The following is a 23,776-nucleotide window of genomic DNA, read 5'->3' on the forward strand; positions in this document are numbered from 1 at the left end:
GTTTTTTTGGGGGGGGGGGGGAACAATAATGGGCCATTAAAATCCAAGACATAAGCCCATCTTAATAAAATAGTAACATTACAAGCCCACTTACGTGAGATGGCCTCATAGAGTTTCTTGATAAACCACCCAATGGGCCTTAACAGTCGACCGAAGATCCAGTCATTAACATTTTACAATTAATTAATGGTTCATAATTAAATTAAGCAAATTTAAAATTTAGTGGGAGCTCCCCATATTTTTTTATTAATCTGATTGTGATTTGACTTAACAAAAATTATCTGAAAATACATAGATTTATATCAATCTACCAAATACATACATAAATAAGTTCAACAATTGTAAGTCAGACTATAATTTTATAAATATATAAATTTATTGTTTTATCTTTTGAATTTTCTGGCACTTCTATTAATTTTTTGGAAAACAAAGAATATATGAAGATATATAACTGACTATATACAACTATATGAACTGGACCATTTCCATTCCGACCTAATATATTTCCTATATTATAAACATTACCTAACGTCGATATAAAACAATTTGTTGATATATATGTATATAAATTACAATGTGGTCCATTCTTTTAAATTTATTTGTGTTTTTGCTTTTCCGTGGTAATTGGCGCCATGTTAACGTGCCAACTGCTTCACAGCTAAAAAGCTCATTATTAAATTTCACATGCTCCAAAAAATAAAATCGTGTATTCTATTAAAAATTCCGTATTTTATGTGTATATTTCTTTATTTGTGTAATATATTTACAAGTCGGACAGAAAAACAATACGAATATATATATTGTAATGCCAGGTTTTTCTATAACACCCATATGATAGTATTTATTAATTTATTTTGCGTGTGTTACGAGTCACGGAGGACGGTATTGCTATGAAAGGAACATAAATACTAGTCTATACCATATTGTATATTCTAAATTCATTATATTATTTTTCCTCCTATAGTTCTCTCGAGGCAAATTGCAATTCCTCAACTTATTTAATTACAAATGAATTTATTTTCGGCCAAGTTAGTACGACTTTTTCTGAAAGCATCAAATCGAATTTATTTTTCTGAGCATGAAGGACTTTTCTTGGATACAGTCAAGTGTTCATTATTGAAATCACGAAGAAACAAGTCAATATAAACATAAATATCATGGTCTAAACTTCATTATATGGTGGGACTATAATATCCATTTTGAAGAATATAAATAATCCTTATGATTTATTTTAAAAAATAATTTCGTGAATTGACAACTCGAAAATCCCGAAAAGCAACATGAGGATTGGTCCATCCCATAAAGTCTTTCAGCCAAACGAGATGGTGCTCGAGTCATTGCTACTTAATCATTTTCCTCCAAAATTTTAATAATAATATGCATTTGTATATAAATTATAATGATGTTTTTAAAATCTAACTGAACAACCTACGTGCATCAAACAAAAAAATATTAGAAATTATAAATAGATAAATATCTGTCTATTATTATGATATTTCTATATGAAAAGAATATAAAGATTGTTAATTATATTTGTTGTTCCAAACACCGAATATACACATATACACAGTTTACTAGTTTACAAGCTATTTAAGGAAATGGTATTTACTATTTAGTAGATATTAATTGGGGTCATTATTACTATCATTGTTGGTATCGTTTTTATGGGAATTATTATTATTATTATTATTAATAAAAAGGAGATACCGAGATTCTCCTTGTAAAAATAAAAGGACAGGGAGAGAATTCCAAAGGGACAAAAGCGAGATTACGTGGGAAACAAAAGGACAAAAAGGACAATGTACAATCTTCGTGGCGTCATTGGCGTAGAGATAAAGTCAATCCCTAACGGTATCCACAGAGCCACCGACCACCGACCTAACTTTCGCCTTCGTCCTCCCTCTCCCTCTATGCTTCTGTGTTACATTTTCGCACAACCATACTATATATTATTTATATCATACGCTAACATGGTTTGCTACAAAATGGTCCGTCAAATTTCACGGATCGTTACAAAAAAAATAAAAGATTCACCCAAAATTTGGGTGACCTATTAGTAAAAAAATAAATGTGAAGAGAGATATTCATATATATATATATACTTGCAAGTAGAAAAACATGTGAAAACTTGCGATTTGAACATCTACATAGATTTAACGTTTGTTGGTAAAATGATTATTGGTTTGATATAAATATGTATCATTGGCATATCTGAAACTGTTTGAAATATTCTAACTTAGCTTAAAAATAAATTCAGCCCAGAGTTGATTAGGATTTCATATAATCATGTCAACTTGTACGCATTTTTGGAGATGAACAGAGAAATTAAATAGTTTCTAATCTGGATTAAAAAAATTGAGGAATAATTTTCTTCAAATAATTTGAGTGTTATCGTATGTAATTATAATTCCGGTCAGCAATATAAAATAAAGGAGGGTTTATCATATTTTAATGTTATTTTTTCTTGTACTGTCATGCATTCTTTAAAAAGGCGAAAGTATTTTATAATTATAAAATCTAAGCATCTCCGCCACCTCTCCATCCACCTATCAGCTTAAAAGGCTTCTGTTCCATTAAAAAAAACTCGCACAGTCACCGAATAATTTTTATTTACAGTTTCCTCCCACATTTTTCAATTATACCAAACAAACCCACCTTCAAGGCAGTGTTTATGTCCTGATTTAGCCAAATCCGCTTCGATTCTTTGTCGGTGAATTTGGAATTTTCTCCTCTTCTTCCCCCATCATATACCACCTGTAATCTCTCTCTCTCTCTCTCTCCGACATCCTTATTCCCTGTCCTGGAACCTGAGCATGTAAGTCTCTCTCTTTCTCGACCCAGATCAAGAAACCGGATAATCTCGCAGACCCGGTTGGAAAGTCGGAGACTTTCAGGCGGGATACAGGAGAAACTGACCGTAATGGAGTGCGGGGGAGGAGGAGGCGACGTGGCGAGTACGAGGAAGAGGGAGAGGCCGTACAAAGGGATAAGGATGAGGAAGTGGGGGAAGTGGGTCGCGGAGATTCGGGTGCCGAACAAGCGGTCAAGGATCTGGCTGGGCTCTTACTCCACGCCCGAAGCGGCGGCGCGTGCGTACGACACCGCCGTCTTCTACCTCCGGGGACCCTCGGCCCGCCTCAACTTCCCGGAGCTTTTACCCGTCGAGAAATCCTCCGCCGCCGAGGTCTTGTCCGCCGCCACCATCCGGAAGAAGGCCACCGAGGTCGGAGCTCAGGTCGACGCCCTCGGCACGGCGGTCCACAACAACAGCCACCGTGCTTTTGGTCAAAATCGAGACTGTGGTCTCGGCAACAATGATATTAGCGTTGGTTATCAAAGCCACGAAGAAGAGGAAGACAAGAGGTCGGGGAGTGGCGGCGGGTTGTCGGAGCGGGTTGACTTGAACAAGATGCCCGACCCGGAGAGCTCCGATGATGATTTGGATAGCAAAATAAATTAATTCGAAAAAAAAAAGGTGACAGAGAAGGAATTCTCGGACAACGGTGGCTGTTGCTAAGGTGCGCCGTGCCATTTGTATGAAAACATTAGCTTCGGTACGGAAACTCTCTGTTTCTTCCATCTTCTCTGTGTGTGTTGAAATTTCTCTTTATTTTCTGAAAATTTCAGGCCTTTTTTTCCCATCCGTTTTTTTTTGTAATTCTTTTTTTTTTCCCCATATGGGTTTTGAGGATGATGGAATTTGTAGGCAATCGAGAAGGAGGCTAATTGTATAATACTAATCATTATCGACCGATCTCCTCCATATATAAATCTCAAATTATCATGTCCATTCGTATATATATATTGTTATATGACTGCATAAAACATTTACTGCACTTTAACATATATTAATGGATTCCAAATGGTTACCTCGTGTGTCTTAAAAATGAAATCTTTTAATAAAATCGGCAGTCTATAGATTATATATATGGTGTAATATTTCTGCTAGTAAAATGTGAAATTGGCGAAGAAGAATTGGGGTAAGGAAATTATTATTAGGGGAAAATAGAAAAAAAAAAAAGGAGAGGACATAAAGGTGGTAAATGAAAGGAGACAAAAAAATGGCCTACCATGCCATGATACGATACAAGTTGACAATGCATACCCACAATTTTTTTTTTCAGTTATTAATTTATACAAACTTCATATATCAAATGGATAAGATTTTTGGATCATCGGGTTGTTTTGTTTTCTGCCTCCGCATAAGTGGGCACCATTCAGATTTATATGTTCCATTGGTACGTTATGAGATATATATATATATATATATATATACACACACACACACAATCATACTTGATAATATTATAATTTGCATCACCATTTTCTTTTTATATATATATAAATAAATGGACAACGATGCATGCGAAGGTAAAGATTTTTCGCTTTTATCTCGAGATGGGACAGAATTAGGACGACTTGTTTTGGAATTTTCTTGATTTTTTTTTACCATTTCGCTTTCTCATTGCTTTGTATTGCGATCTGTCACTGTGTGGATATGTACGAACCTTTCGATTCGTTAACTCTATACGGTGATGCCTTTTTTTTTCTAATTCGCAATCACATTACATATAAAAAAAAATACGTTGATGCTTTTAAAATTTTTATTTCATTTTTTCTTTGATTTTCGCCCCCCCCCCTGTTATAATTACATGGTTGTCATGAGAACGTTCGATCTATAGGTGCAAATTTTTCCAATCACATATTTCAATTTTTTTGACGTTATTGAAAAAAAAAGAGGCCATTGCACACGTTATATCATTAAAATCTGTGGAACTATATAGTATTTATTGCAGAAGATCCGGAGCTTGTAGCATCATAAAATCACCACCTACTTTCTTTCTCGGAGTTTATACGTACTGCATGGATTCGATTGATATAAAATATCTATTGAGTTGATTGTGTGTTGTGTGTGTATATGTATTATTTATTTATTTATGTTTTTTTTTATAATCCGGAAGTTCACCGGACTTTTGACCCGACTACATCTCCCAAAAGGCCGGAGAAACCCATGTGAATGCCTTTTTCCACGCTTGGATTTAAACTCAGGATGAGAACATGCTTTGTATGTTCTCTCACCGCTAGACCATCCAAGCTTGGGTTATTTATTTATGTTTCTCATCATATATATCAAATGGACCAATTTTTGATGATTTTTAATCAAACAAAACTTTGATCAAAGTTATCAGCATAAACCTCATAATTAACATAACAACCCAATTACTTATATATATATATATCAAAGTATATATTGAGTTTATAATGTATGCATATATATGCATGTATATATAATAGAATAGAGAGAAGGGAAAATGAAAGATACCGGAGGAGCAAAAGAACACAAGTTGGATAAGTCCAACATGGTGGAGTTTGATTTGATGGGCGTTTGGGATATGTGTTCCCCAATCGCTGTCAATGTCCCTGTTTCTTTGCGATCATTATTCCTCACCCTTTTTCTGCCATGTCTTCCCTCCATATGAACTTCTCTAAATTCCGATTTAGTTTTGTTTGATAACAAATTTTCTTATATAAATATATTTTCGTTTTTAATCAATAAACGGTAGAAGAAGACAAAAATTAATCCAATCCATCTTTGAATTCCTTAGTTGTCACTTATGCTCCCTTGGATTTTCTAAATTTTAAATGACATCAATAAATATTTATTTTGTAAAATCTGAATATTTGTATCTCAATCAAATTTATAAAATACATTGATTTAATTATATATATTGTACGGAATTAGGTATTATGAAACAAAATGCGGCAAGAAAGCCCAGGCCTATTAAATGGGCCATACATATATGTGGGCTTTTATGAGGTACATTAATGGGCTAAGCCCCGAGAATAAGCAATCTACAAAAGGGCCGAATGAGACTGTGTCCATGAAGTCATTCGGAAGACCCATTCTTTATTTTATTATTGGGTCCATCAATACGTAATTCGAAATTGGGCCGTATGATTTTTATCTTATATTATACAAGCCCAATGCATATCCAACGTAGTATCGTTAAAATCGAATTTGGTACGCTACTTGGTACATATATACCTGTCACCTACGTACGGCAACGAATTTCGGTTTGGGTAAACCGGTGGCGGTTCGAGCTGGACCGGGAGCATCGAATAATATTATATTGTCAACCCAAGTTATAGATTACGTGAGAGGAGATTTATATATTTTGATTATATTTCTCTTCACGGAAAAGTACGAAATCCCCCGCGGTCTCGCACGTGCCACGTGACGTGCGGAAGAAAAGGACTCAAGGCTAGTTTCCCACGCTAATGAATGAAGGACACAATAAGTTAAATCCTAATTAAATTTAAGTTACAATTTTGAAATTTTAACGATGACGGGAGATTCTCGAAATCATGACAAAAGGATGACCACATCTTCCACGCTTTCCTGTTCTGTAAATATCGACAACTGACGGAATCTGTTTCTGAATGCGTATATAAACGCATTTCCCGACAGGAACTGGGATCGGCGACCAAACTCCAGTGTCGGAGCTCCGCGACTCATGGGTGAGGAAGCGGAGATTGATCGGTTGCCGTTGGACCTGTTGGCGTTTATATTCTCGTTGACCACTTCCTTCACCGATTTGGCGCAGTACGTGTTCTTCGATACGATCGTCAGATACTTCGTTTTTCTTCTTCTTTTTTTTCATAGATTTTGCTTGGATTTTTTTTTTTGGTTCATGAGAAAATTAAAGACAGAAGTGAATTTGGGTTGGGGGTTTAGGGCAAGTGGGGTTTGCAGGAAATGGAGGAAAGCCGTGAAGCAATCGATGGCGAGAAGAGAGTCTCTGAGCTTTGCTGGGTGGAAAATGGACGACGACTCCACTGCTCGCCTTGTTCATCTCGCTCTCAACCTCAAAGAACTTGACATGTGATTCATCTCTCTCTCTCTCGATCGAACGTTTGGAGTTTGTTTGTTGTCGGTGATCATGATGTCTGGGTTGGGTTTTTGCTGCAATGGCGTTTCCCCTACCAATTATAATGTTCCCGAGAGTTGGAATCTTCGCGGGTTCGCCATGATTGTCCAAGTTTTCGACTTTGGCTTTTGAGATGCCTTTAAGCATCAATTCTCCAGAACTTCTGGGCTGAAGCACATTGGTTTGGTCTGAAAATCATAAAATTTGATTATTTACGGGAAAATTATGGATTGGAGGAGCATCCCCTATCGGGATCGTTCTATCTGTAAACTGGATTTTATGTCGGGAAATCTTTTGATATCTCCGATTTTTTTCCTCCACTACTATGATCTCTGTTGATTGTATGGTGTGGCCATGTCTTGTAATTCCAGCTCGAGGAGCAGGTGGGGTTGCCAAATAACAGATAACGGTCTCTACCAGATAGCCTCGGCGAAATGTGTCGGAAACTTGAGCTCTATATCTTTATGGGGCATGACTGCCATCACAGACACCGGTGTTGTTCAACTGGTATGTCCCATGCTTTCGAGTTTCAGACATGGATTATGTATGAATCTTTGTCATGATCACAGAGAGAACATGCATTGTATGTGATGAATCTTGAATATTCATTCGTTCCATCATCAGAAAGACTCTTCACCTTTTTTTTCTTCCTCTTGAATCGAACATTCTCCAACAGATATCAAGAACTTCCTCCCTGCAACACCTGAACGTGGGCGGAACTTTCATCACTGACGAGTCCCTGTTCGCCATTGCTGGATGCTGCCATCATCTTAAGGTGCTACCATCATTACATAAGAACTTAAACCCCCTTTTTTCTTTTCTGTTCTTGAATATCTATCAATCATTCCCAAGTGTTTTTACCTGTTTGTTCATTATCATCCTCTCAGAGCATCGGCCTGTGGTGCTGCCGCCATGTCACAGAGAGAGGCCTTCTCGCTGTTGTCGACAAGTGCAGGAAACTCGAGTCCATCAACTTATGGGGAACTAGGGTTCCTGTGGATTGCTTCATTGCTCTGCTTTCCATCAGTCCTGCTCTTCAAATCAAGCCCTTCGAGCTGCTCTTAAATGCTCAGAATCCACCACCACTGTTGCATGCTCTGTAGCAAATAACATTGCCCTGTTTGGTTGTGTATTCAAATGTTGATATGCTTGTACATATGATTCCGACATCAACAATTATTTGAATCCATGATATATATGTCAATAAAAGGTCAATACATTGTTTGATCCAATCTTACATGCTCCAGGAAACACACACTCATCTTTTTATGAACTGCGGATGTCTGAAGAACAGAAAGGGAACATTAACAGGGGAAGCTTCCATTGAAACATCACCACAAAACAATCTATATTAGCTTTATCTCTATATATGAAGGCACAAACATTAGACACAACTCAGAAACATACACAATGATGGCGTGACAATATTTGCCTATAAAAATCTGCAGTCTACAAATATCAGAATCGAATCTGAAACTCTAGAGCAGCAGCCATTTCAATCCATACACACGGTTCCTATATGCAAATACTCGAGATATACGGTGAACGAAATGGCTGAATCTACCAAATAGTTGGAGGAATGAGTCCCAAAGCCAGAAACTTTAAAACTGAAAACCCACAAATCTGAGGCAATATCCCGTCCCCCCGAGCATAACATCTCCAAACTGGAAGTGACTAAACATTCTAACCTAAGAGTTACCAAGCGGTTGTGTCATAGCATGAATATCGCCAACGGGAGCCATGACAAGAAGAGGACGATGTGACTTGGAGAATGGATAGGTGACAGTGATTTTGAGAACTGGACCGATCCAGAGAAGGTTCCGGATGTGCCAACTGTTTCCGGAGTTCTTGTCGGGAGAGGAACGTTTTTGCAAGAACCAAAAGGTGCTCCAGGCTGCATCAAAAGGAAAAGATTAACCGAGTCAGTTCAGAAAAGGTTTTGGTTTCTACACGGCAAAATCAAAGGTATACAAGACATTTGATGGTTATACAAGTCGAGGAGCAGAACCTGGCAGGCGGAAATGGTGCTACATCCGCATAAGACCGGTCCATTCATTCTATCCAGAACCTCAAAAACACCCCCTCCATCACTTCTCTGCAATTTGTTTTTTGAACAAAGTTTAGGAGATTCCAAAAACTATCACATTACTTTTGATTTCTTTTTCTCATCTTCTTGGTTGAGATTCAATACCATGTAGAAGTTAACAGCAAGAAAGTTTGGCATTCTATTCCCAGATGCCTTCAAACAGGTTCCGACCATCTCAGCAAGCGGAGCTGAGTGCGCTTCACAAGCTTCTCGTTCAACCGGATATGTGGGGAAGTAATTCATCAGGAAAAGTGATGATGAACTCTTGGATGCCAATGGCTGTGACTCCTTCCTGTTGGGACAAGAACCCCGTTTAACTCCGGGATCCCCAGCTGCACAAACAAAAGGAAATAGCACAATAGAAAAAACACAAAAACCTATTCAGGCAACTGATGTAAATGTCTTAATATGTGATATAGTTTATCGGCCCTTCAACTTACATTCATTTTCAACCATGTATCTCCATTGATATGCCACTCCTTCTTCTTCTTCTTTTGCGGCAACCGAAGTGAAAACCAGAAGCCTGTGATTCTCTTGCACCATTTCAGTCACAGTGGGCCAATCTTCACCTTTTTTGGGCATTTTTAAGACAGGAAACTGGTATTTCTCCAAACCAGCATTAGCAAACAAAGTTGATAGGGCTTTAGGGGTTTTCACGTAGTCCTCAATTATGATGGTAACAATCTCTGTTGGATTCTGGCTGAGGAATGCCTCGACTTCCTTCAGCGTGTTAATGGCAGGTTGCTGATCAAAGAACCTATTCGAATCATTCAAACAGGTAATGCGGATAGCTAAAGATTGAATTCAAAAAGCTAGCTGAAGGCAATTTACAAAGGCGGTAAAGTTGAAACATTGCCCCCGAAACGAATGACAAAGCCAGATGTCGTTGTCGAAGTCATACATATCCAGCATTAGGCCCCTAACTCCATTCTGCAACAAGTAGAATACAAATACACTTAATTGACATAACAATATGTCAATTGACTTATAATATTAAGCAAGCTGAGACAGTAAACAGTTCTCTCCAATCTGAAGCTACCAATTTGGGCATTTCCCTTTTAATTTTCATTCCGTTTCTGAGGAGCCAAGCAGAGGCTTGAGCTTGAATGAAGGTTAATAAGCACATACTCTCAGCTGATTCGTGACACTGTCTTCTTGATTGTAAAATGTGAGCCTTTGGGAGCCTGGCAAAGGCGGCGCATCTACGATGCTGAAGGAATTATGAGTCACTAGCCATGTATACTTGTTGAAAGGCAATCCATTGATCTACACAGACACAGATTATATAAGCTACACAAATCAGAAAGCAGCTCTAACAAAAAGAAACTGTCTACCGATACCAAAATCTCCAAAGAACTCCATCATCAAGTTAAAAGGTGTGTACTTTGAAGCAACCCAGCATTAATTTAACAAATTCACACAAACCCATCATCAAGTTTACAAATCTGGAGAAACCCAATATAGATTTCGGACATTCAGAGGAACCCATCGGATGAAATCTCACAATAGAAGTGGGAATGGAGGCTTGGCCTCTTGTGCAGATTGGGTGAGTTTTCCCAGCGGCAGGACAGTTCCCGCAGTACAAACCCGTGGCACAGTCAGTAGCCGTGGAACACGAATCCAACACCTGAAAATGTGAATCCCTTATAATTTTAGATCAACCCCATGCCAAAAAAAAAACGAGAAAACCGCAGAGATCAACCAGAGCCCAGATACCTGGCAATTGCCATTAGAGCAAGAGGAGGAAATGGAGAAAGAGGGAGAAAGGAGAAGAAGCGTAAGGTGGAGGACGACTGGTACGGCTCTGCATAAGCCTTTGGGGCACGCCGACATGGCTGCTTGCTAATGCAGAGAGAGAGAGAGAGAGAGAGAACCAGCGACAAATCTCAATGATGGAAATCAAAGCAAGAACGAAGATGCACTGTTGTGGTTTAAGACGGGGCAAGAGATTTTTTAGGTGCTAAACGCGGGCTTTAAGGATTTGTTAATCTAAGCTCTAATATTCTATCTTTTCCCAATAAGCCAAGAAAAAGAAAAAGGTGCTTTTTTTCACTCCAAGGTCGAAACTTTTCTTTTCCCTATTTCAAAATTTCCCAACAAAATTCAACAACACAATAAAGAGGGAGCCCCATTCAATTCAAAGTGGATCAACCATAGGCGAAATGTATCATTTAAATTCGTATTAACATAAGGTTATTTTGAGAAAATCTTGTTAGACTGCCATAAACAAATCTTGTATATGTCTTTTTCTCCATGCATGGCAATTGGCAGCTCCTCGCATGCGTAGGACGCTCTTGTTCCTTCACCGTTACATCAAACTCTCGTCATGATTATAATATTTATGTATATATGTATATCAGTGAAAGAACTGGTGAATATAAGAAAATTGTGTAGTAATGTATAATAATAATAAAAAAAAAAAAGGTCGGACCAGAATGTTTTAATGGGTTAGGTAGGTGTTGATGTTTCCTTTACCAGGCTCTTTAAGTGTCGATCAAACCCGAAAACGACGAAAATATGTCCAACTAGAAACAATTATGTTGTTCCTTCGGACTTAAGTATGTCTATACAACTATATATATATATTATCTAAGATGGAAACAAATCTTTGAAGGTTCTCCATTCATCAATAAATTAATTTACTTACGGCACTATAATGATAAAATTATTTCATCTTCTGTCGAGCTCAATAAATTAATTTACTTCGGGTTAAAAAGTATTCGACCGCTTTACATGTGAGACCCGAAAGTCGAACGAGAATCTGAATTGATTTGGATATGCAAAGATCTATCGGATTGTACAAAAGATCCTAGGGGTTTTTTTGGTAAAGAACATCCTAGGGTTTTAGTCTTTGAGTTAATAATTTAGATATATAGCTCGGTTATTTTCAAGTTTCAGTTTCTCATGAAGAGATTGAGTTTACTCCGTTAATTGAACTCATAGGGACATTATTATAATTGGTTTAGGTTTATGATATTTTATTTCCTTTTTTATATATTTTTTTGTTATTCTCCCGATATATATATAATATATTATATGTCACACGCCTCTTGCCCTGTATTTTTCGTCTCAAAGCCTCTCAAGGTAAAACAAAACCCTAATTATGTTTGTGTTTATTCAAAAAAACCCTCGATCGCTAATCGTCTTTTTTTCCTCTTAAACTAATGCCTTTTTGTGAATTTGTTATCGAATTCGTCGCATCGACTTCACCCGATTTTTTCTCTTCCGTACGTTTGTCGTCTCTTCATATTTGCAGAGATCGTAATTGCATCGACAATGGCAGATATCCCTCGCTTCAATTCCCACGTAGGTTATTGTCAATTATATACATATATTGACCGTATTCGCTTGATATTTGCGAGCCTTTACATACACAAATATATATATGTGTGTGTGTGCGTGTGTGTTGATCAACAATATATATAATATTTGATTCACTCATATTTGTATCGAACCTTATGCTTAAATACGCGCGCAGACACATTCGACGGAAGCAAATACTGCAAGAGACGGTGAGATGAACGATGGCTCGGACCAGAACTCTACAAGCCGGTCCGTAACTGTAAGTAAAAACAAGAAACTGCCTGAGAATTCTCTCGTCTCTTATATATATATATATCTCGTCCCCTAAACGAATATCTGTTTCTTTGTTTAAAATCTTTTTTTTCTTTTTTTGGTTAAATTGTGTTCAGAGCCATCAAATAAACGAAGGACCGAATTCATCGACCGGTGCTAGTGTATACAATTTTTCTTATTACGCGTCGGGAATCCATCCTTCAGTCGAACCAAGCCGTCCGCGGATTCGACGTCAAGTAATGAATTCGATCTTAACTATTAATCTCTCACTCAATTTGTATCATCGCATGAGATTATTACATATTTTGATTCGAAATTTTATAATTGCAGGGAGGTGAGACGGATAATGAGGAGGCGAATAGTGGCTCCGACCGAAACTATACAATATCTTTGCGTTCTAGGCCTAGGGGAGTTCACATCTTGCTGTCTGTAAGTGTGTGTGTATATATATATATATATATAATATACGGGTTTTGATCTGATTTCTCGGGGATATATATTTTTTGTTGGAATTTTTTCTGTGCAGCCGCCTTCCACAAATGGAGCGCCTATTTGGGAAGTGGTGAACACAAGGAGTACGATCTGTACGGGATGCGGACATGAGGGGTTTCCGTCCGTTGTTGACGGGTTTTTGTACTGCCAACAATGCGGATCTCCAGCTACCATCAGCAATGGCGGCGGTTGGGTGAGCCACACGTGCCGTGGAATGAATGAGCAGATTTGAATATTTATCATTCTGCATCGTTTTCTTGATCTCTGATGGCATCGAAATTGTTTTGCAGATAGATGAAGATTCGGACGACGAGATAACGAGTTACGAGGAGTTAGTTGAACTGCAGGAGAGGCTCGGGAATGTCGGCTCCGGACTTAGCGATAAAACCGTCGAAGAGCTCCTGTCTCGGTACAAGTATCAGTACAGCGAAGAGATTTGTTGTATCTGTCAGGTCAGACTATATATTTTCTTGATTTTGATTTTACATTTTTATGGTTAGCTAGAGAGTGTATGTATATACGGATAACGTGTTATATACAGGAAACATATAAAGCGGGGGAGGATGTGGTGAAACTGGAATGCCGTCACATGTTTCATTACAGCTGCATCAAACGCTGGCTCACGACCAAGAACTCGTGCCCTCTTTGCAAGAACGTCGCTCTCAAGAAAGACAGTTGATTGCCTTATATATATATTAATTAATCCAAGAATGTTTTATTTTATTTTATTTTTTTATTTTTTTGGTAACGGGTATTTTATTTTATTTTGGTGGTAGAGATGATCACTAATCCAAACGGTTCTGGTGTTTTGATGATATGTTCTGTTCCTAAGTTCTTGCATTTACCATGAATAGATTCAGATTATATTGGTTATTTGATTTGGTCGATCGGTTTAGCGAAAAATGGAAGAAATCTTGCGATAATGGCACATTCTAATCCTTGATCAAACGAAATCATGGCACGGCACGCTTGGACTGATTCACTAGTAATTCATTTTTTTTTCAAGTCTATATCATGTTTTTGGAAATATTATTTGGTATTGAATCAAAGAATACAAATGACCGTATATATACAACACCAGTACGCATCTCATACGAAAAAGAAGAAGATACTTTGATCATTCACATCAAGTCAACAAATGGTAAATCCAACAGAAGGAATTACTAATCCTTGATCAAACGAAATCATGGCACGGCACGCTTGGACTGATTCACTAGTAATTCATTTTTTTTTCAAGTCTATATCATGTTTTTGGAAATATTATTTGGTATTGAATCAAAGAATACAAATGACCGTATATATACAACACCAGTACGCATCTCATACGAAAAAGAAGAAGATACTTTGATCATTCACATCAAGTCAACAAATGGTAAATCCAACAGAAGGAATTATAACCGTTGGATTTGATGAGCCTCTCGAGGAAAAAAAAAAAAAAAAAAAAAAATTGAAGGGGCAGCCCCAGGCCAGAATGCGTGTACGACTCTCTCCCGTTTTTTTCTTTTCTAATCACAGTCACCGGACGGTGACCCAATTCCCCGTCACAGACCAGTCAGGGATGAAGTCAGTTGCCAGGCTGCCGATTCTCTCCTCCGGCCAATCCAACGGCTGAGATCGCGTCTGTGAATCCAACGATTCTGAATCCCAGTCGGGGAAATCGAATGGCCCTTTGGGTGACGCCGAAACTTCCTCTTTCTTCGTTTCCACGGCGAATTCTTCATCCAGTTGATGATCATCATCATCATCGTGTCCAAGATCGACGGCTACGAATGGATGGCACAAAAGCATCTCAGCCGTCCATCTCTTCTTTGGATCTTTAACGAAGCACTTGGACAAGAAATCTCTTCCCACTTCCGACAACTCCTCTGGAACCCTCGGGGTTTCGTCTCCAACACCGATGCGCATCAACAACGACATGAAGTTCGAGTTTTCCTTGAAACTCCATGCCGTTTTGCCGCTAAACATCTCAACTACGGCGCATCCGAGCGCCCACACGTCCGCTTCTGATCCGTACTCGTTGTCGTTCACAGACTCCGGCGCCATATACAACGGCGTCCCTCTGATCTTCGTCCCTTCTGACGCCGTCTCTTCTCCGTCAACAACTTTTATCCTCTTCGCAAGCCCGAAATCAGCTATCTTAACGGCGCCGTTACCGAACATTAGAATATTCCCGAGCTTTATATCGCAGTGGGCGAAGCCACTCGCGTGGATGTGACGCAGTCCCCGGAGCACCGATTCGGTGTGGCGGCGCACGGCGGATTCCGGTAGACCGTCGGATTTCTTGACGTGGGTCGCCAAGCTTCCCCTCGAAGCGTACTCCAATAGCAGATTGTAGATCTCCTCACCGTTCTCCACCGTCCGATCGTCGCCGAAGCACCGTACGATCTCACGGCAGTGACCGAGCTGATCCAGCACCGATTTCTCGTTCGCGAGCGAGGCGGCTCCGTATTTTTCGGCGGACTTCACGGCCATCAATGGCGGGAATTCACCGGAATATTTGTTCGCTGGCGTCGCTAAGCTCACGGTGGCGAAGCTCCCGTATCCGACTGTCTCTCCTCGAACCCACTTCATGGATGCGATTTCTTGAGGAAATTAAGGAAATTTTGCTGTGGGGTTTTAAGATTTGGGTGATTTATGAAGGAAAGTTTCTAATTTTTTTCTCTGTGCGTGTGGATGTCCTTGGCGAGAAGGAAAAGAAGAACAGAGCACGGAGCTGGTGACTGTTGTTTGTGCCTCCTCGCGCGAGTTCCTCTTTATATAGTGATTTTTTTTCCTCGGAATTCGAAACGTGTTTAATAAATTCCCAGTTTGAATTTGTGGGGATGATTAATGCACGTGACGAGTGCTGATATTTCTTGGTTGGACTGCCAAGAAAACGGAATAAACTAATGTGCACTGCTTATTGTATAAGAATAAAATGTATTAAGAAAAAATATCATCGCACCCTTGCTATCTTTCGCTGTCCCACGGGGTACAGATATTTTCCACCACTGATAATTCTGTAACATGTTTGATATTTAATCAATGAGAATTATAATAATTGTCGTAATAATTATTGTTATCGTTATAAGCGTTATTGCTCAGTGAGTTTATCTTGAATTTGCGTTAACTCAGTTTCATTATATTACTAATTAATTTGCGATTCAAAACATCTATGCACGAGATATTTTATCATAGCACACTAGATCAACCATGGTTAAAAATATATAATTATCTTTCTATGTTAAAAAATCATATATCACGATTTTACGCTATTTATTTTCAAACAGCCGCAGGTGAATATTTCCTGGATATCGGAGTTTTTTCAAATAAATTTTGAATCTAAGTGAACATAAATAAACAAATAAGGAAGTAGTCTGAAATTAATGTTTATATTTAATAGCAAAATTTTTGTGTTCAACATTATTATTTATTTATTTTTCGTTTGGAGGTCGGATACATAAACTTTAAAAATGGCTAAAATTGTAATGAAAAATTGAACTCAAGTCTTCACTTGTATATATAGCAAAATACAATGAAGTATACTAAAAGGATAAAATCTATATTAAATCCTAACAATACTGATAATATCTTCCTATAGATTCGGCAAAACGATATTTTATTCTTGACATTCCCTCATGCCATATTCTCTGAATTTATTTGATATGTGATATGTACAAGTAACAGCTGAATGGGCGTAAAACTTTGAAAAAATCAAAATGTTAATCTTGAATTTTGGTAAGACAAGTGGGCGCAACATACACAATGCTCCTGCCACTTTTTGTTATTTCGATTCCCTACCGGATTATCACGTGTTCGTATATTCTTAAGTATACGACTATAGTGTAGTGTGTATGTATCACTGTATCAGTAACATGGGTGGGTCTTACTCTATGGACCATATACACACACATATATGTATTATAAGCTATGTTTGTTGGTCAATTCAAGAATCAACCCTTCTCCCTTTGGAAAACACTTTTTTTTTCCTAATATTTTATTTAACTTCCCCGCTCAATCCCCAAGAGTCTCTCCCTTTCCAATAGTATGTTTTATATAGTTAGAGTTGTGGCAATAGATTATGTACCATTCCTCATATTTAGACCATCCCTCACATTTAGGAGGTGTCAATTTAGTTTCTAGGCCCGACCTGACCTTATCCGAAAAATATCTGGTTTCGGTTCTAAATTCTCCAGTTCGAAAAAAAATCAGATTTTTGGACCAAGCTCAATTCGGATTTTCGGGACCGATTTGGACCGGTCTCAATTCGAGTTTCAAACCCGATTTGAGACGATCCAAAAATCCGATATTTTTTTTAAATTAAAGAAAAATATATATAATTACAAATGAATTTAACGGACCGGTCTAGACTTCAGGTTTGGTTATATAAGTCTGAAAAAATCATTTCAATCTTGAGTCCGAAACTCTCGGGCCAAGTGTGGGCTCGGACCGACTGGATTGACATCCCTACCCACATTGTCTTAGAAATCGATTCGTTTTGACATTAAGAATTATGTTTATAATACTTACTAGCTTATATCTAGTTGGTGGGACAACTTTTACGATTTACTGCGTAGTACAAGATACACAGAACTAGCTGTAAATTATCTGTTTCTGTGAATATATATGAAAACATATAGATGAATAATATAATTTTTTTTATTAATTGGACTAGAAATTGAGAGCCCGGAATTCAGTGAAGTCGTCACATGCATGCCGAGTCTTATTCTATTTTTACCCATTCCGATTTTGATGCCCCAATAAAAGTACAGACCCAACTTTACCCGACAACGACTCCAATCATGTTTCTATAGTTATCATTATTTTATCACCACTAATGTAATCATACATTCTAGATATTACGGTTATTTCCTCACGGCAAGTATGGGCGTGAAATTCTAGATCATTTTTTAAAATAAATTCTGATTTTTTCCTTAATTAAAACCATCTGATTTGAAGAATAAATATTTATAATCTTTTAACTTTTATATTTTTTTAAAAAATGAGAAAAAAGGTAAAAAAAATCGTGAATTATTAAGTATATTTCAAAAAGTTGGTCTACAGAGGAATCCCTAGGTAAGTTGGTTAAGGAACATGAAGGGAAACTATGAGATCGGGGTTCGATTTTGCTGCCTCTTTATCTCTCACTTGTTACCTATCAGTTACGGCTGCTTTACCTCCTACGTATATATTGTAGGTTCGTATGTGTAGTTTTGGATATTTTTCTTGATCTGCGATGCTGTCCTGATACCGTCTTCGTCTAGCCTATTAGCTGTGAAGCGTTACGGTGTCCGGTATCCGATACGAAGGGTTGTAGGATAGGTTTTTCGACGTATAAAAAAAAAGTTGGTCTACGTGAAATGTTGCATGTCGGACGAAATTTCATTGAAAGCATTTGCGGCGCACGTCACAGTTAAAGAAGTATTGATTGATGACAGGCGTTTATTTTGATGAAGCTTTATCGATATGATTGACGATTTCTAGAAAAGAGATAACATATGCATAATTTATCAAAAAATAATAAAAAAATAACATATGCATATTTATTGCATAGATATACGTGCGTGTGTACGTAAGCATATATATGCCCAGGTACAGTATAGAGGGTCCAAATGCGCCGCCCGGGAAATAGTGAACTTCCATATAACTGATTGTCATGAAAAAAATTATAAATAAATAGAATTAATATATTTATTTTCCTATGGAAGGCGCAAGGAAAACTGCTGACGACTGAAGTCTTTTCCTCTGGCGAGTTGCGGCTCTGATTCTTTTTTTTATTCAAGAAGACACTGGAAGAATGATTACGCAATAGTTACACGATTCTCGTTGATATTTATTGTTATATATATATATATATTAAAATAAGAAATTATAAAATAAAGTGAGCATCACAGCAAAGGAGAAACGCTCGGCCATCGAGACGTCAAATTGCGGAATCAAAGTTCAAAATCTCCCCTTTTCTCTATTATATTTTTCATTAATTTCCAAAAAACTATAAATAGAATAGTCGTTGTTTCAGAATAATTACTTGTTTTAGATTATTTTATATTTAAAAAAAAAGAAAAAAAAATCACATATATCTTTATTTAATAATAAAATAATATTATCATTAATAAATTATTAAAATTTGATAGGTATAAAATTGAAAACTATCGTAAAAATATATTTTTATAATGTAGAATGATAAATATTTTAAAATATGAAAAATAATCTAAAACTACAAATATTTTGAAACGGAAAGAGTATAAAACAATCATGAAATTTATAATTTTATATAAAATTATAAAATTATAAATATGATTTAATAAAGATATATAGAATTTTTTTAATCTAGAAAAAAAATCTAAAATGATATCTATTGAGAAAGAGGGAGTACTATCTGTTCTGAACAAAAAAAATTAAAATATAGATATGTTTATTCTGATACAATATTAAATTTTGAATGAAAAACGAGACAAGGAAAAGAGTTGTAAAATAATTATCTTTGCAACCAGCAATTAAACGAAATAAAATAAAAACAAAATCAAAATACCCAACCGGAATTATATAGTCTAATCTAAATCGGGCATTATTAAGAAGTCATACATTGTAGCAGCGTTTGCTTTTGATGAGTCATTTGACCACTTTTTTTTTCCTAATCATTTTTCGCCGTTGTTGCTTTTGTAATCAAAATAAAAATAAAATAAATATTCCTAAGATTCCTCTGAATCCGGCGTTACAGTCTTTTTTCAACCTTCCGCGTAATGTATATAATATTAATATCCTAATATATTTATACAGAGAAAATTTGATTTTATCCACTTTGGTATATATCTACGTTTTGATATTTAATTCATAATGATGGATGTTGGATTCCCAGTTTGTAGTATTTTTTGTCTATAATATACCCATATTATAAACTTCATGAAGCTCTTTTTTTTACATGTTTTTAAGTTTCACCGTAATTTTAGGTCCTACCAAAGCATATCAAAATTTTAATAAACGTATATATCGATGCAAATAAAAAAAACACGTCATTTACTGGTTAAAATCAATAAAATACATAGGTAGGTACAATTTAAAATGAAATAAATTTCTTTAATATCACAATAACTATTTCGTTATGAAAATTTCAAGGCCGTCAGGGGAAAAAAAGACTTATCTACAAGAAATTGGAGAGGAAAAGTTAGGAATTGTGGATATGACCCCACCGCTCATTCAACTTGGAAGATTCACTGAACCCGATCATAAGGGCTGCCCCCATCCATACATAATATATATATATATATATGTATATATTCATAAAATAATAAATAACGGGAAATCTATTGTTTATGATTGATTTAAGAATTCGTGTTAAATAATTTAAATATGTGGGAAACCATCGTCGTAACATGGATTAATAAGGCAGAACTGCAATAAAATATCATTTTATAGAAATAATATCAAAATTTTAATTAATCGTCGCAACATCTAACTATAATTTTTTTATTAGAAAAAATGAAACTTAAGCCATGATAAATTAATTTTATCCGATTTGTTAGCACGTACATATTATATACAGGCTGTTTATAGTTATGATGAGAATAAACAGCGGGTCATGGTTACCGTTTAAAAAAAAAAAAAAAGAATGGCCCTTCGGGAGATGGAAGGGCCAAGTCAAAATCAAAAGAAGAAGACGTACTGTTACGCCTTCGCTAATTCAGTTTAGGCAAATCCAAATCAGCCGCCCCGCATAAGTTCACGCACTTTAAAATTTAAAACACGTGTTTTTTTAATATTCAAATACAATACACGATTGAAAAAAAAAAACCCGAACATTCTTCAACATGCCAACTGTCTATTTGTTTGAATTTTTCAAAACAAATCGCCGCCGTTTTGACTGTTCCTATATACGTTACAAAGGGTTTACATCAAAGGGATAGTTGGGATTATATTATCTGAAGGGTACACGTGCATGTACTCTAAAATTGAACCACGTGCTTATATAAAAACAGCTCATTGACAGAAATCCCAAAAAAAAAAAGAAATTTGGGCCATCAATGTAAGCTTATTTTTCAACCCATTTGAGTACAGGCTTTACAGATTGTATTTTATTATAATATTCGTTGTGAGCCCATAATCGACAGTCCAATATTAGAAGCTGGGCCCCAAAAGAAAATATTATCCGACCATATTTGTGGTGGCTAATGCTATTTCCTTGATCAACAATTTAATTACTACCTAAGTGAGAAAAACGTTGGATTCTAAAACCCCATCATGGAAAAAAAAAAAAAACAAAAACAAAACCACAACCTGTTTCAGACGAAAAACATCTATTCCAGTTTTATAATTCTACGTTCCCAATACACATATTCCATCCACGCATGTATGTATATATATAAGCATACATGCGTAGAAAAGTACAAAGACATAAACACAGGTGCTGCAAGGGAAGAAGGAAGAGAGAAATAAACCGACATGGCTTGCCACAGCGAGTTTTCGGGTGAAATGGAGAAGACGGACTCAGTTGACGTCGGAGTCTTGGAGACAAGTGGGCCGAGCTTCCGCCGACCGTTCCTTCTATACGTGCTCTCCGTCGTCGAGAAGATTTTACGTCTACGTCCCGTCTCCGGGCTCTTGTCTCTCATCGGCTCTGCCACTGAATTCTTATTGAATTTCTTCTCCCACAACACCTTCTCCAATGTCTTCCTCCGAGGTATAATTAATTAGTCCCCCTCTCTAATTAATTGGTCGTGTATTTTTCTCATGCATGCATTTTCTTTTTTTCCCTGAAATGTATAACAATGCAGGAAAAGTGGTGATACATGTGAAATCATGTCCACAATACGTGTCCATGATAGGCCATTTGGACAAGGAATAAGCTTGGACAAGGCGATAGGCATAGATACTACGCCGCATTGTGCATCATGGCCTCTAAACTCGTCTACGAGAACTCTGCCCGTATCAAATACGTTGTTCAAGATCATCGGAAGGTCCGTACACTTGTATATATATATATATATAATTATATATATCCTAATTTTCTTGAAAAATGGAACAGAGTAAAGTGTTGATATATCGTGCTTTTTCTTGCAGATGAAGTTCTTGAGCTTCGATATCTACTGGAACGGTAAGTGTATGTGTACGGACTATAAGTATCCACGCACGTTTTATAAATTTTATTCATTTTTTGTCCACATGCATGGCGTTTTTCCTCGTTTCCTTGGTTTAACTACGTGTTTCGGCAGAATATATGAAAAAGGACGAAACACAAGCGTTCATGATGTCGGACGGCGAGGAGACGATTGTGGTTGCGTTCAGAGGAACAGAGTCGTTCAACTCCGATGATTGGTTGACTGACGTTGACATCAAGTGGTGGAATCTCCCAGGAGTTGGGAGGATCCACGGTGGATTCTTGAAAGCCCTCGGACTTCAGTTAAATAACGATTGGCCCAAACACCCCCTCCCAAACCCTAATCGTAAGTGCCCTCTAGCCTACTACGACATCAGGGACAAGTTGAAATCTCTGACACGTCAAACTCCACGGACCAGATTTGTCGTAGACTGGTCATAGCCTGGGTGGGGCCCTCGCGATCCTGTCCGTGGCTGTGCTCATAATGCACGGCGAGGTCACGTTGTTGGAGAGGCTCCAAGGAGTTTACACGTACGGACAACCTAGGGTTGGCGACTCGAGATTTGCAGAATTTATGGAGAACAAATTGTAAAATACTATAGGTTTGTGTATAACTACGACATTATTCCTAGGTTGCCGTTCGATGATAAGGACTTGATGTTCAAAGACTTTGGCACGGGCATATATTACGACCGACGCTATGAAGCAAAGGTATCATTAGAAAACATTCCACATTTCGATATGAAACACACCAAAAAAAATCCTCATAGGGAAATAAATAATCTTACGCAATATACATATATATATATGTATGTATCTCAATACAATTTTTTTTTTTCATAATTTGAAAGTTCATCGGGCCTTTGACCCGACTACATCTCCCAGAAGAAAGAAGACTGGGGAAGCCCATGTGAATGCATCTCTCTACACTTGGATTTGAAACCAGGATGAGAACATGCACGTTCTCTCACTACTAGGCCATCCAAATTTGGTTTCAATACAAAACATTTTTGTTTGGTGGTTTAGGTTTTAAAGGAATGAAGATCCAATCAAGAACTATTTTGACTGGCGATTACTAAAAAAAACTTAAATGTATAAATGAAGTTGTTATATTAATGAATGATCGAGGAATCGTATGGAAATGTTTTTGTCAAAAAAAGGTGTGAGGAGTTTGTGTATTTAGAAAGCGTTTGGTATATAACAATGCAAACATATTATATATAGGGATAATATATATGCCTCAAATAACAATTCCAACAGCAACATCCCTTTTTTTTTTTTTGGTAATGGTTGGTTGTGATCATAACATATGCAAACAATTTATTTATGAGTGTAACCAGCTGTGGACTGTCCAATTCATTTCATCTAACTAAATTATTTGAAAGGGATGATTAATTAGAGTTAGGTATCGTACACACCTTATATTTTTGGCTGAATTTGTATCATTTCCCCCAATAATTGTTCAGTGCCATGTCATCAACACGATTTTAGTTCGCAAATATTATTTTTCGTCTCGATTTTAAATGGGTTTGGAAACATGAAAATCATTTCCACCATCTCCAAAAAAAAATGTGTCACCAACTTTTTTTTTAAGGTGCAAGCCACGTAAGACCAAAACGA

The 23,776-nt window shown here is 37.0% G+C and overlaps 5 protein-coding genes and 1 pseudogene across 5 annotated transcripts; 4 read left to right on the forward strand and 2 right to left on the reverse strand.

Moving 5' to 3' along the window:
• The first annotated feature begins 2,509 nt into the window (after positions 1-2,509).
• Positions 2,510-3,784, forward strand: LOC104821249 (ethylene-responsive transcription factor ERF010). The gene has a single exon (XM_010552056.2). It carries the CDS (start codon positions 2,921-2,923, stop codon positions 3,458-3,460), a length of 540 nt encoding a protein of 179 aa, XP_010550358.1. The 5' UTR covers positions 2,510-2,920; the 3' UTR covers positions 3,461-3,784.
• Positions 3,785-6,345: 2,561 nt separating this feature from the next.
• LOC104821250 (F-box protein At5g67140) lies at positions 6,346-8,161 on the forward strand. The gene is made up of 5 exons (XM_010552057.2): positions 6,346-6,604; positions 6,737-6,883; positions 7,301-7,436; positions 7,606-7,704; positions 7,817-8,161. The coding sequence occupies exons 1-5, from the start codon at positions 6,516-6,518 to the stop codon at positions 8,030-8,032; spliced, it is 687 nt and encodes a 228-aa protein (XP_010550359.1). The 5' UTR covers positions 6,346-6,515; the 3' UTR covers positions 8,033-8,161.
• Positions 8,162-8,260: 99 nt separating this feature from the next.
• On the reverse strand, positions 8,261-10,956 carry LOC104821252 (PI-PLC X domain-containing protein At5g67130-like). Its single transcript, XM_010552058.2, has 8 exons — positions 10,732-10,956; positions 10,520-10,642; positions 10,144-10,281; positions 9,847-9,945; positions 9,456-9,759; positions 9,121-9,347; positions 8,938-9,024; positions 8,261-8,823 (listed from the first exon to the last, which is right to left on the reverse strand). Exons 1-8 carry the CDS (start codon positions 10,846-10,848, stop codon positions 8,641-8,643), a joined length of 1,278 nt encoding a protein of 425 aa, XP_010550360.1. The 5' UTR covers positions 10,849-10,956; the 3' UTR covers positions 8,261-8,640.
• Positions 10,957-12,078: 1,122 nt separating this feature from the next.
• On the forward strand, positions 12,079-13,871 carry LOC104821253 (E3 ubiquitin-protein ligase RLIM-like). The gene is made up of 8 exons (XM_010552059.1): positions 12,079-12,099; positions 12,272-12,321; positions 12,494-12,577; positions 12,708-12,827; positions 12,922-13,020; positions 13,118-13,276; positions 13,374-13,535; positions 13,625-13,871. The coding sequence occupies exons 2-8, from the start codon at positions 12,292-12,294 to the stop codon at positions 13,760-13,762; spliced, it is 792 nt and encodes a 263-aa protein (XP_010550361.1). The 5' UTR covers positions 12,079-12,099; positions 12,272-12,291; the 3' UTR covers positions 13,763-13,871.
• Positions 13,872-14,379: 508 nt separating this feature from the next.
• On the reverse strand, positions 14,380-16,018 carry LOC104821254 (mitogen-activated protein kinase kinase kinase 2-like). The gene has a single exon (XM_010552060.1). It carries the CDS (start codon positions 15,652-15,654, stop codon positions 14,599-14,601), a length of 1,056 nt encoding a protein of 351 aa, XP_010550362.1. The 5' UTR covers positions 15,655-16,018; the 3' UTR covers positions 14,380-14,598.
• Positions 16,019-21,501: 5,483 nt separating this feature from the next.
• LOC104821551 lies at positions 21,502-23,277 on the forward strand (annotated as a pseudogene).
• The last annotated feature ends 499 nt before the right edge of the window (positions 23,278-23,776 follow it).

The sequence above is a fragment of the Tarenaya hassleriana genome, unplaced genomic scaffold, assembly GCF_000463585.1.
Source record: "Tarenaya hassleriana unplaced genomic scaffold, ASM46358v1 Cleome33, whole genome shotgun sequence".
Lineage (NCBI taxonomy): Eukaryota > Viridiplantae > Streptophyta > Magnoliopsida > Brassicales > Cleomaceae > Tarenaya > Tarenaya hassleriana.

Excerpts from the sequence above, each read along its gene's own strand:
- LOC104821249 (XM_010552056.2), top strand. The coding sequence starts at position 2,921 with ATGGAGTGCGGGGGAGGAGGAGGCGACGTGGCGAGTACGAGGAAGAGG.
- LOC104821250 (XM_010552057.2), top strand. The coding sequence starts at position 6,516 with ATGGGTGAGGAAGCGGAGATTGATCGGTTGCCGTTGGACCTGTTGGCG. Across the intron at positions 6,605-6,736 it reads TCCTTCACCGATTTGGCGCA|GGCAAGTGGGGTTTGCAGGA; the intron begins GTACGTGTTCTT and ends TTGGGGGTTTAG. Across the intron at positions 7,705-7,816 it reads GATGCTGCCATCATCTTAAG|AGCATCGGCCTGTGGTGCTG; the intron begins GTGCTACCATCA and ends TCATCCTCTCAG.
- LOC104821252 (XM_010552058.2), bottom strand. The coding sequence starts at position 10,848 with ATGTCGGCGTGCCCCAAAGGCTTATGCAGAGCCGTACCAGTCGTCCTC. Across the intron at positions 9,946-10,143 it reads GTGTCACGAATCAGCTGAGA|AATGGAGTTAGGGGCCTAAT; the intron begins GTATGTGCTTAT and ends TACTTGTTGCAG. Across the intron at positions 9,348-9,455 it reads ATACATGGTTGAAAATGAAT|CTGGGGATCCCGGAGTTAAA; the intron begins GTAAGTTGAAGG and ends TTGTTTGTGCAG.
- LOC104821253 (XM_010552059.1), top strand. The coding sequence starts at position 12,292 with ATGGCAGATATCCCTCGCTTCAATTCCCAC. Across the intron at positions 12,828-12,921 it reads GTCCGCGGATTCGACGTCAA|GGAGGTGAGACGGATAATGA; the intron begins GTAATGAATTCG and ends TTATAATTGCAG. Across the intron at positions 13,277-13,373 it reads TCAGCAATGGCGGCGGTTGG|ATAGATGAAGATTCGGACGA; the intron begins GTGAGCCACACG and ends ATTGTTTTGCAG.
- LOC104821254 (XM_010552060.1), bottom strand. The coding sequence starts at position 15,654 with ATGAAGTGGGTTCGAGGAGAGACAGTCGGATACGGGAGCTTCGCCACC.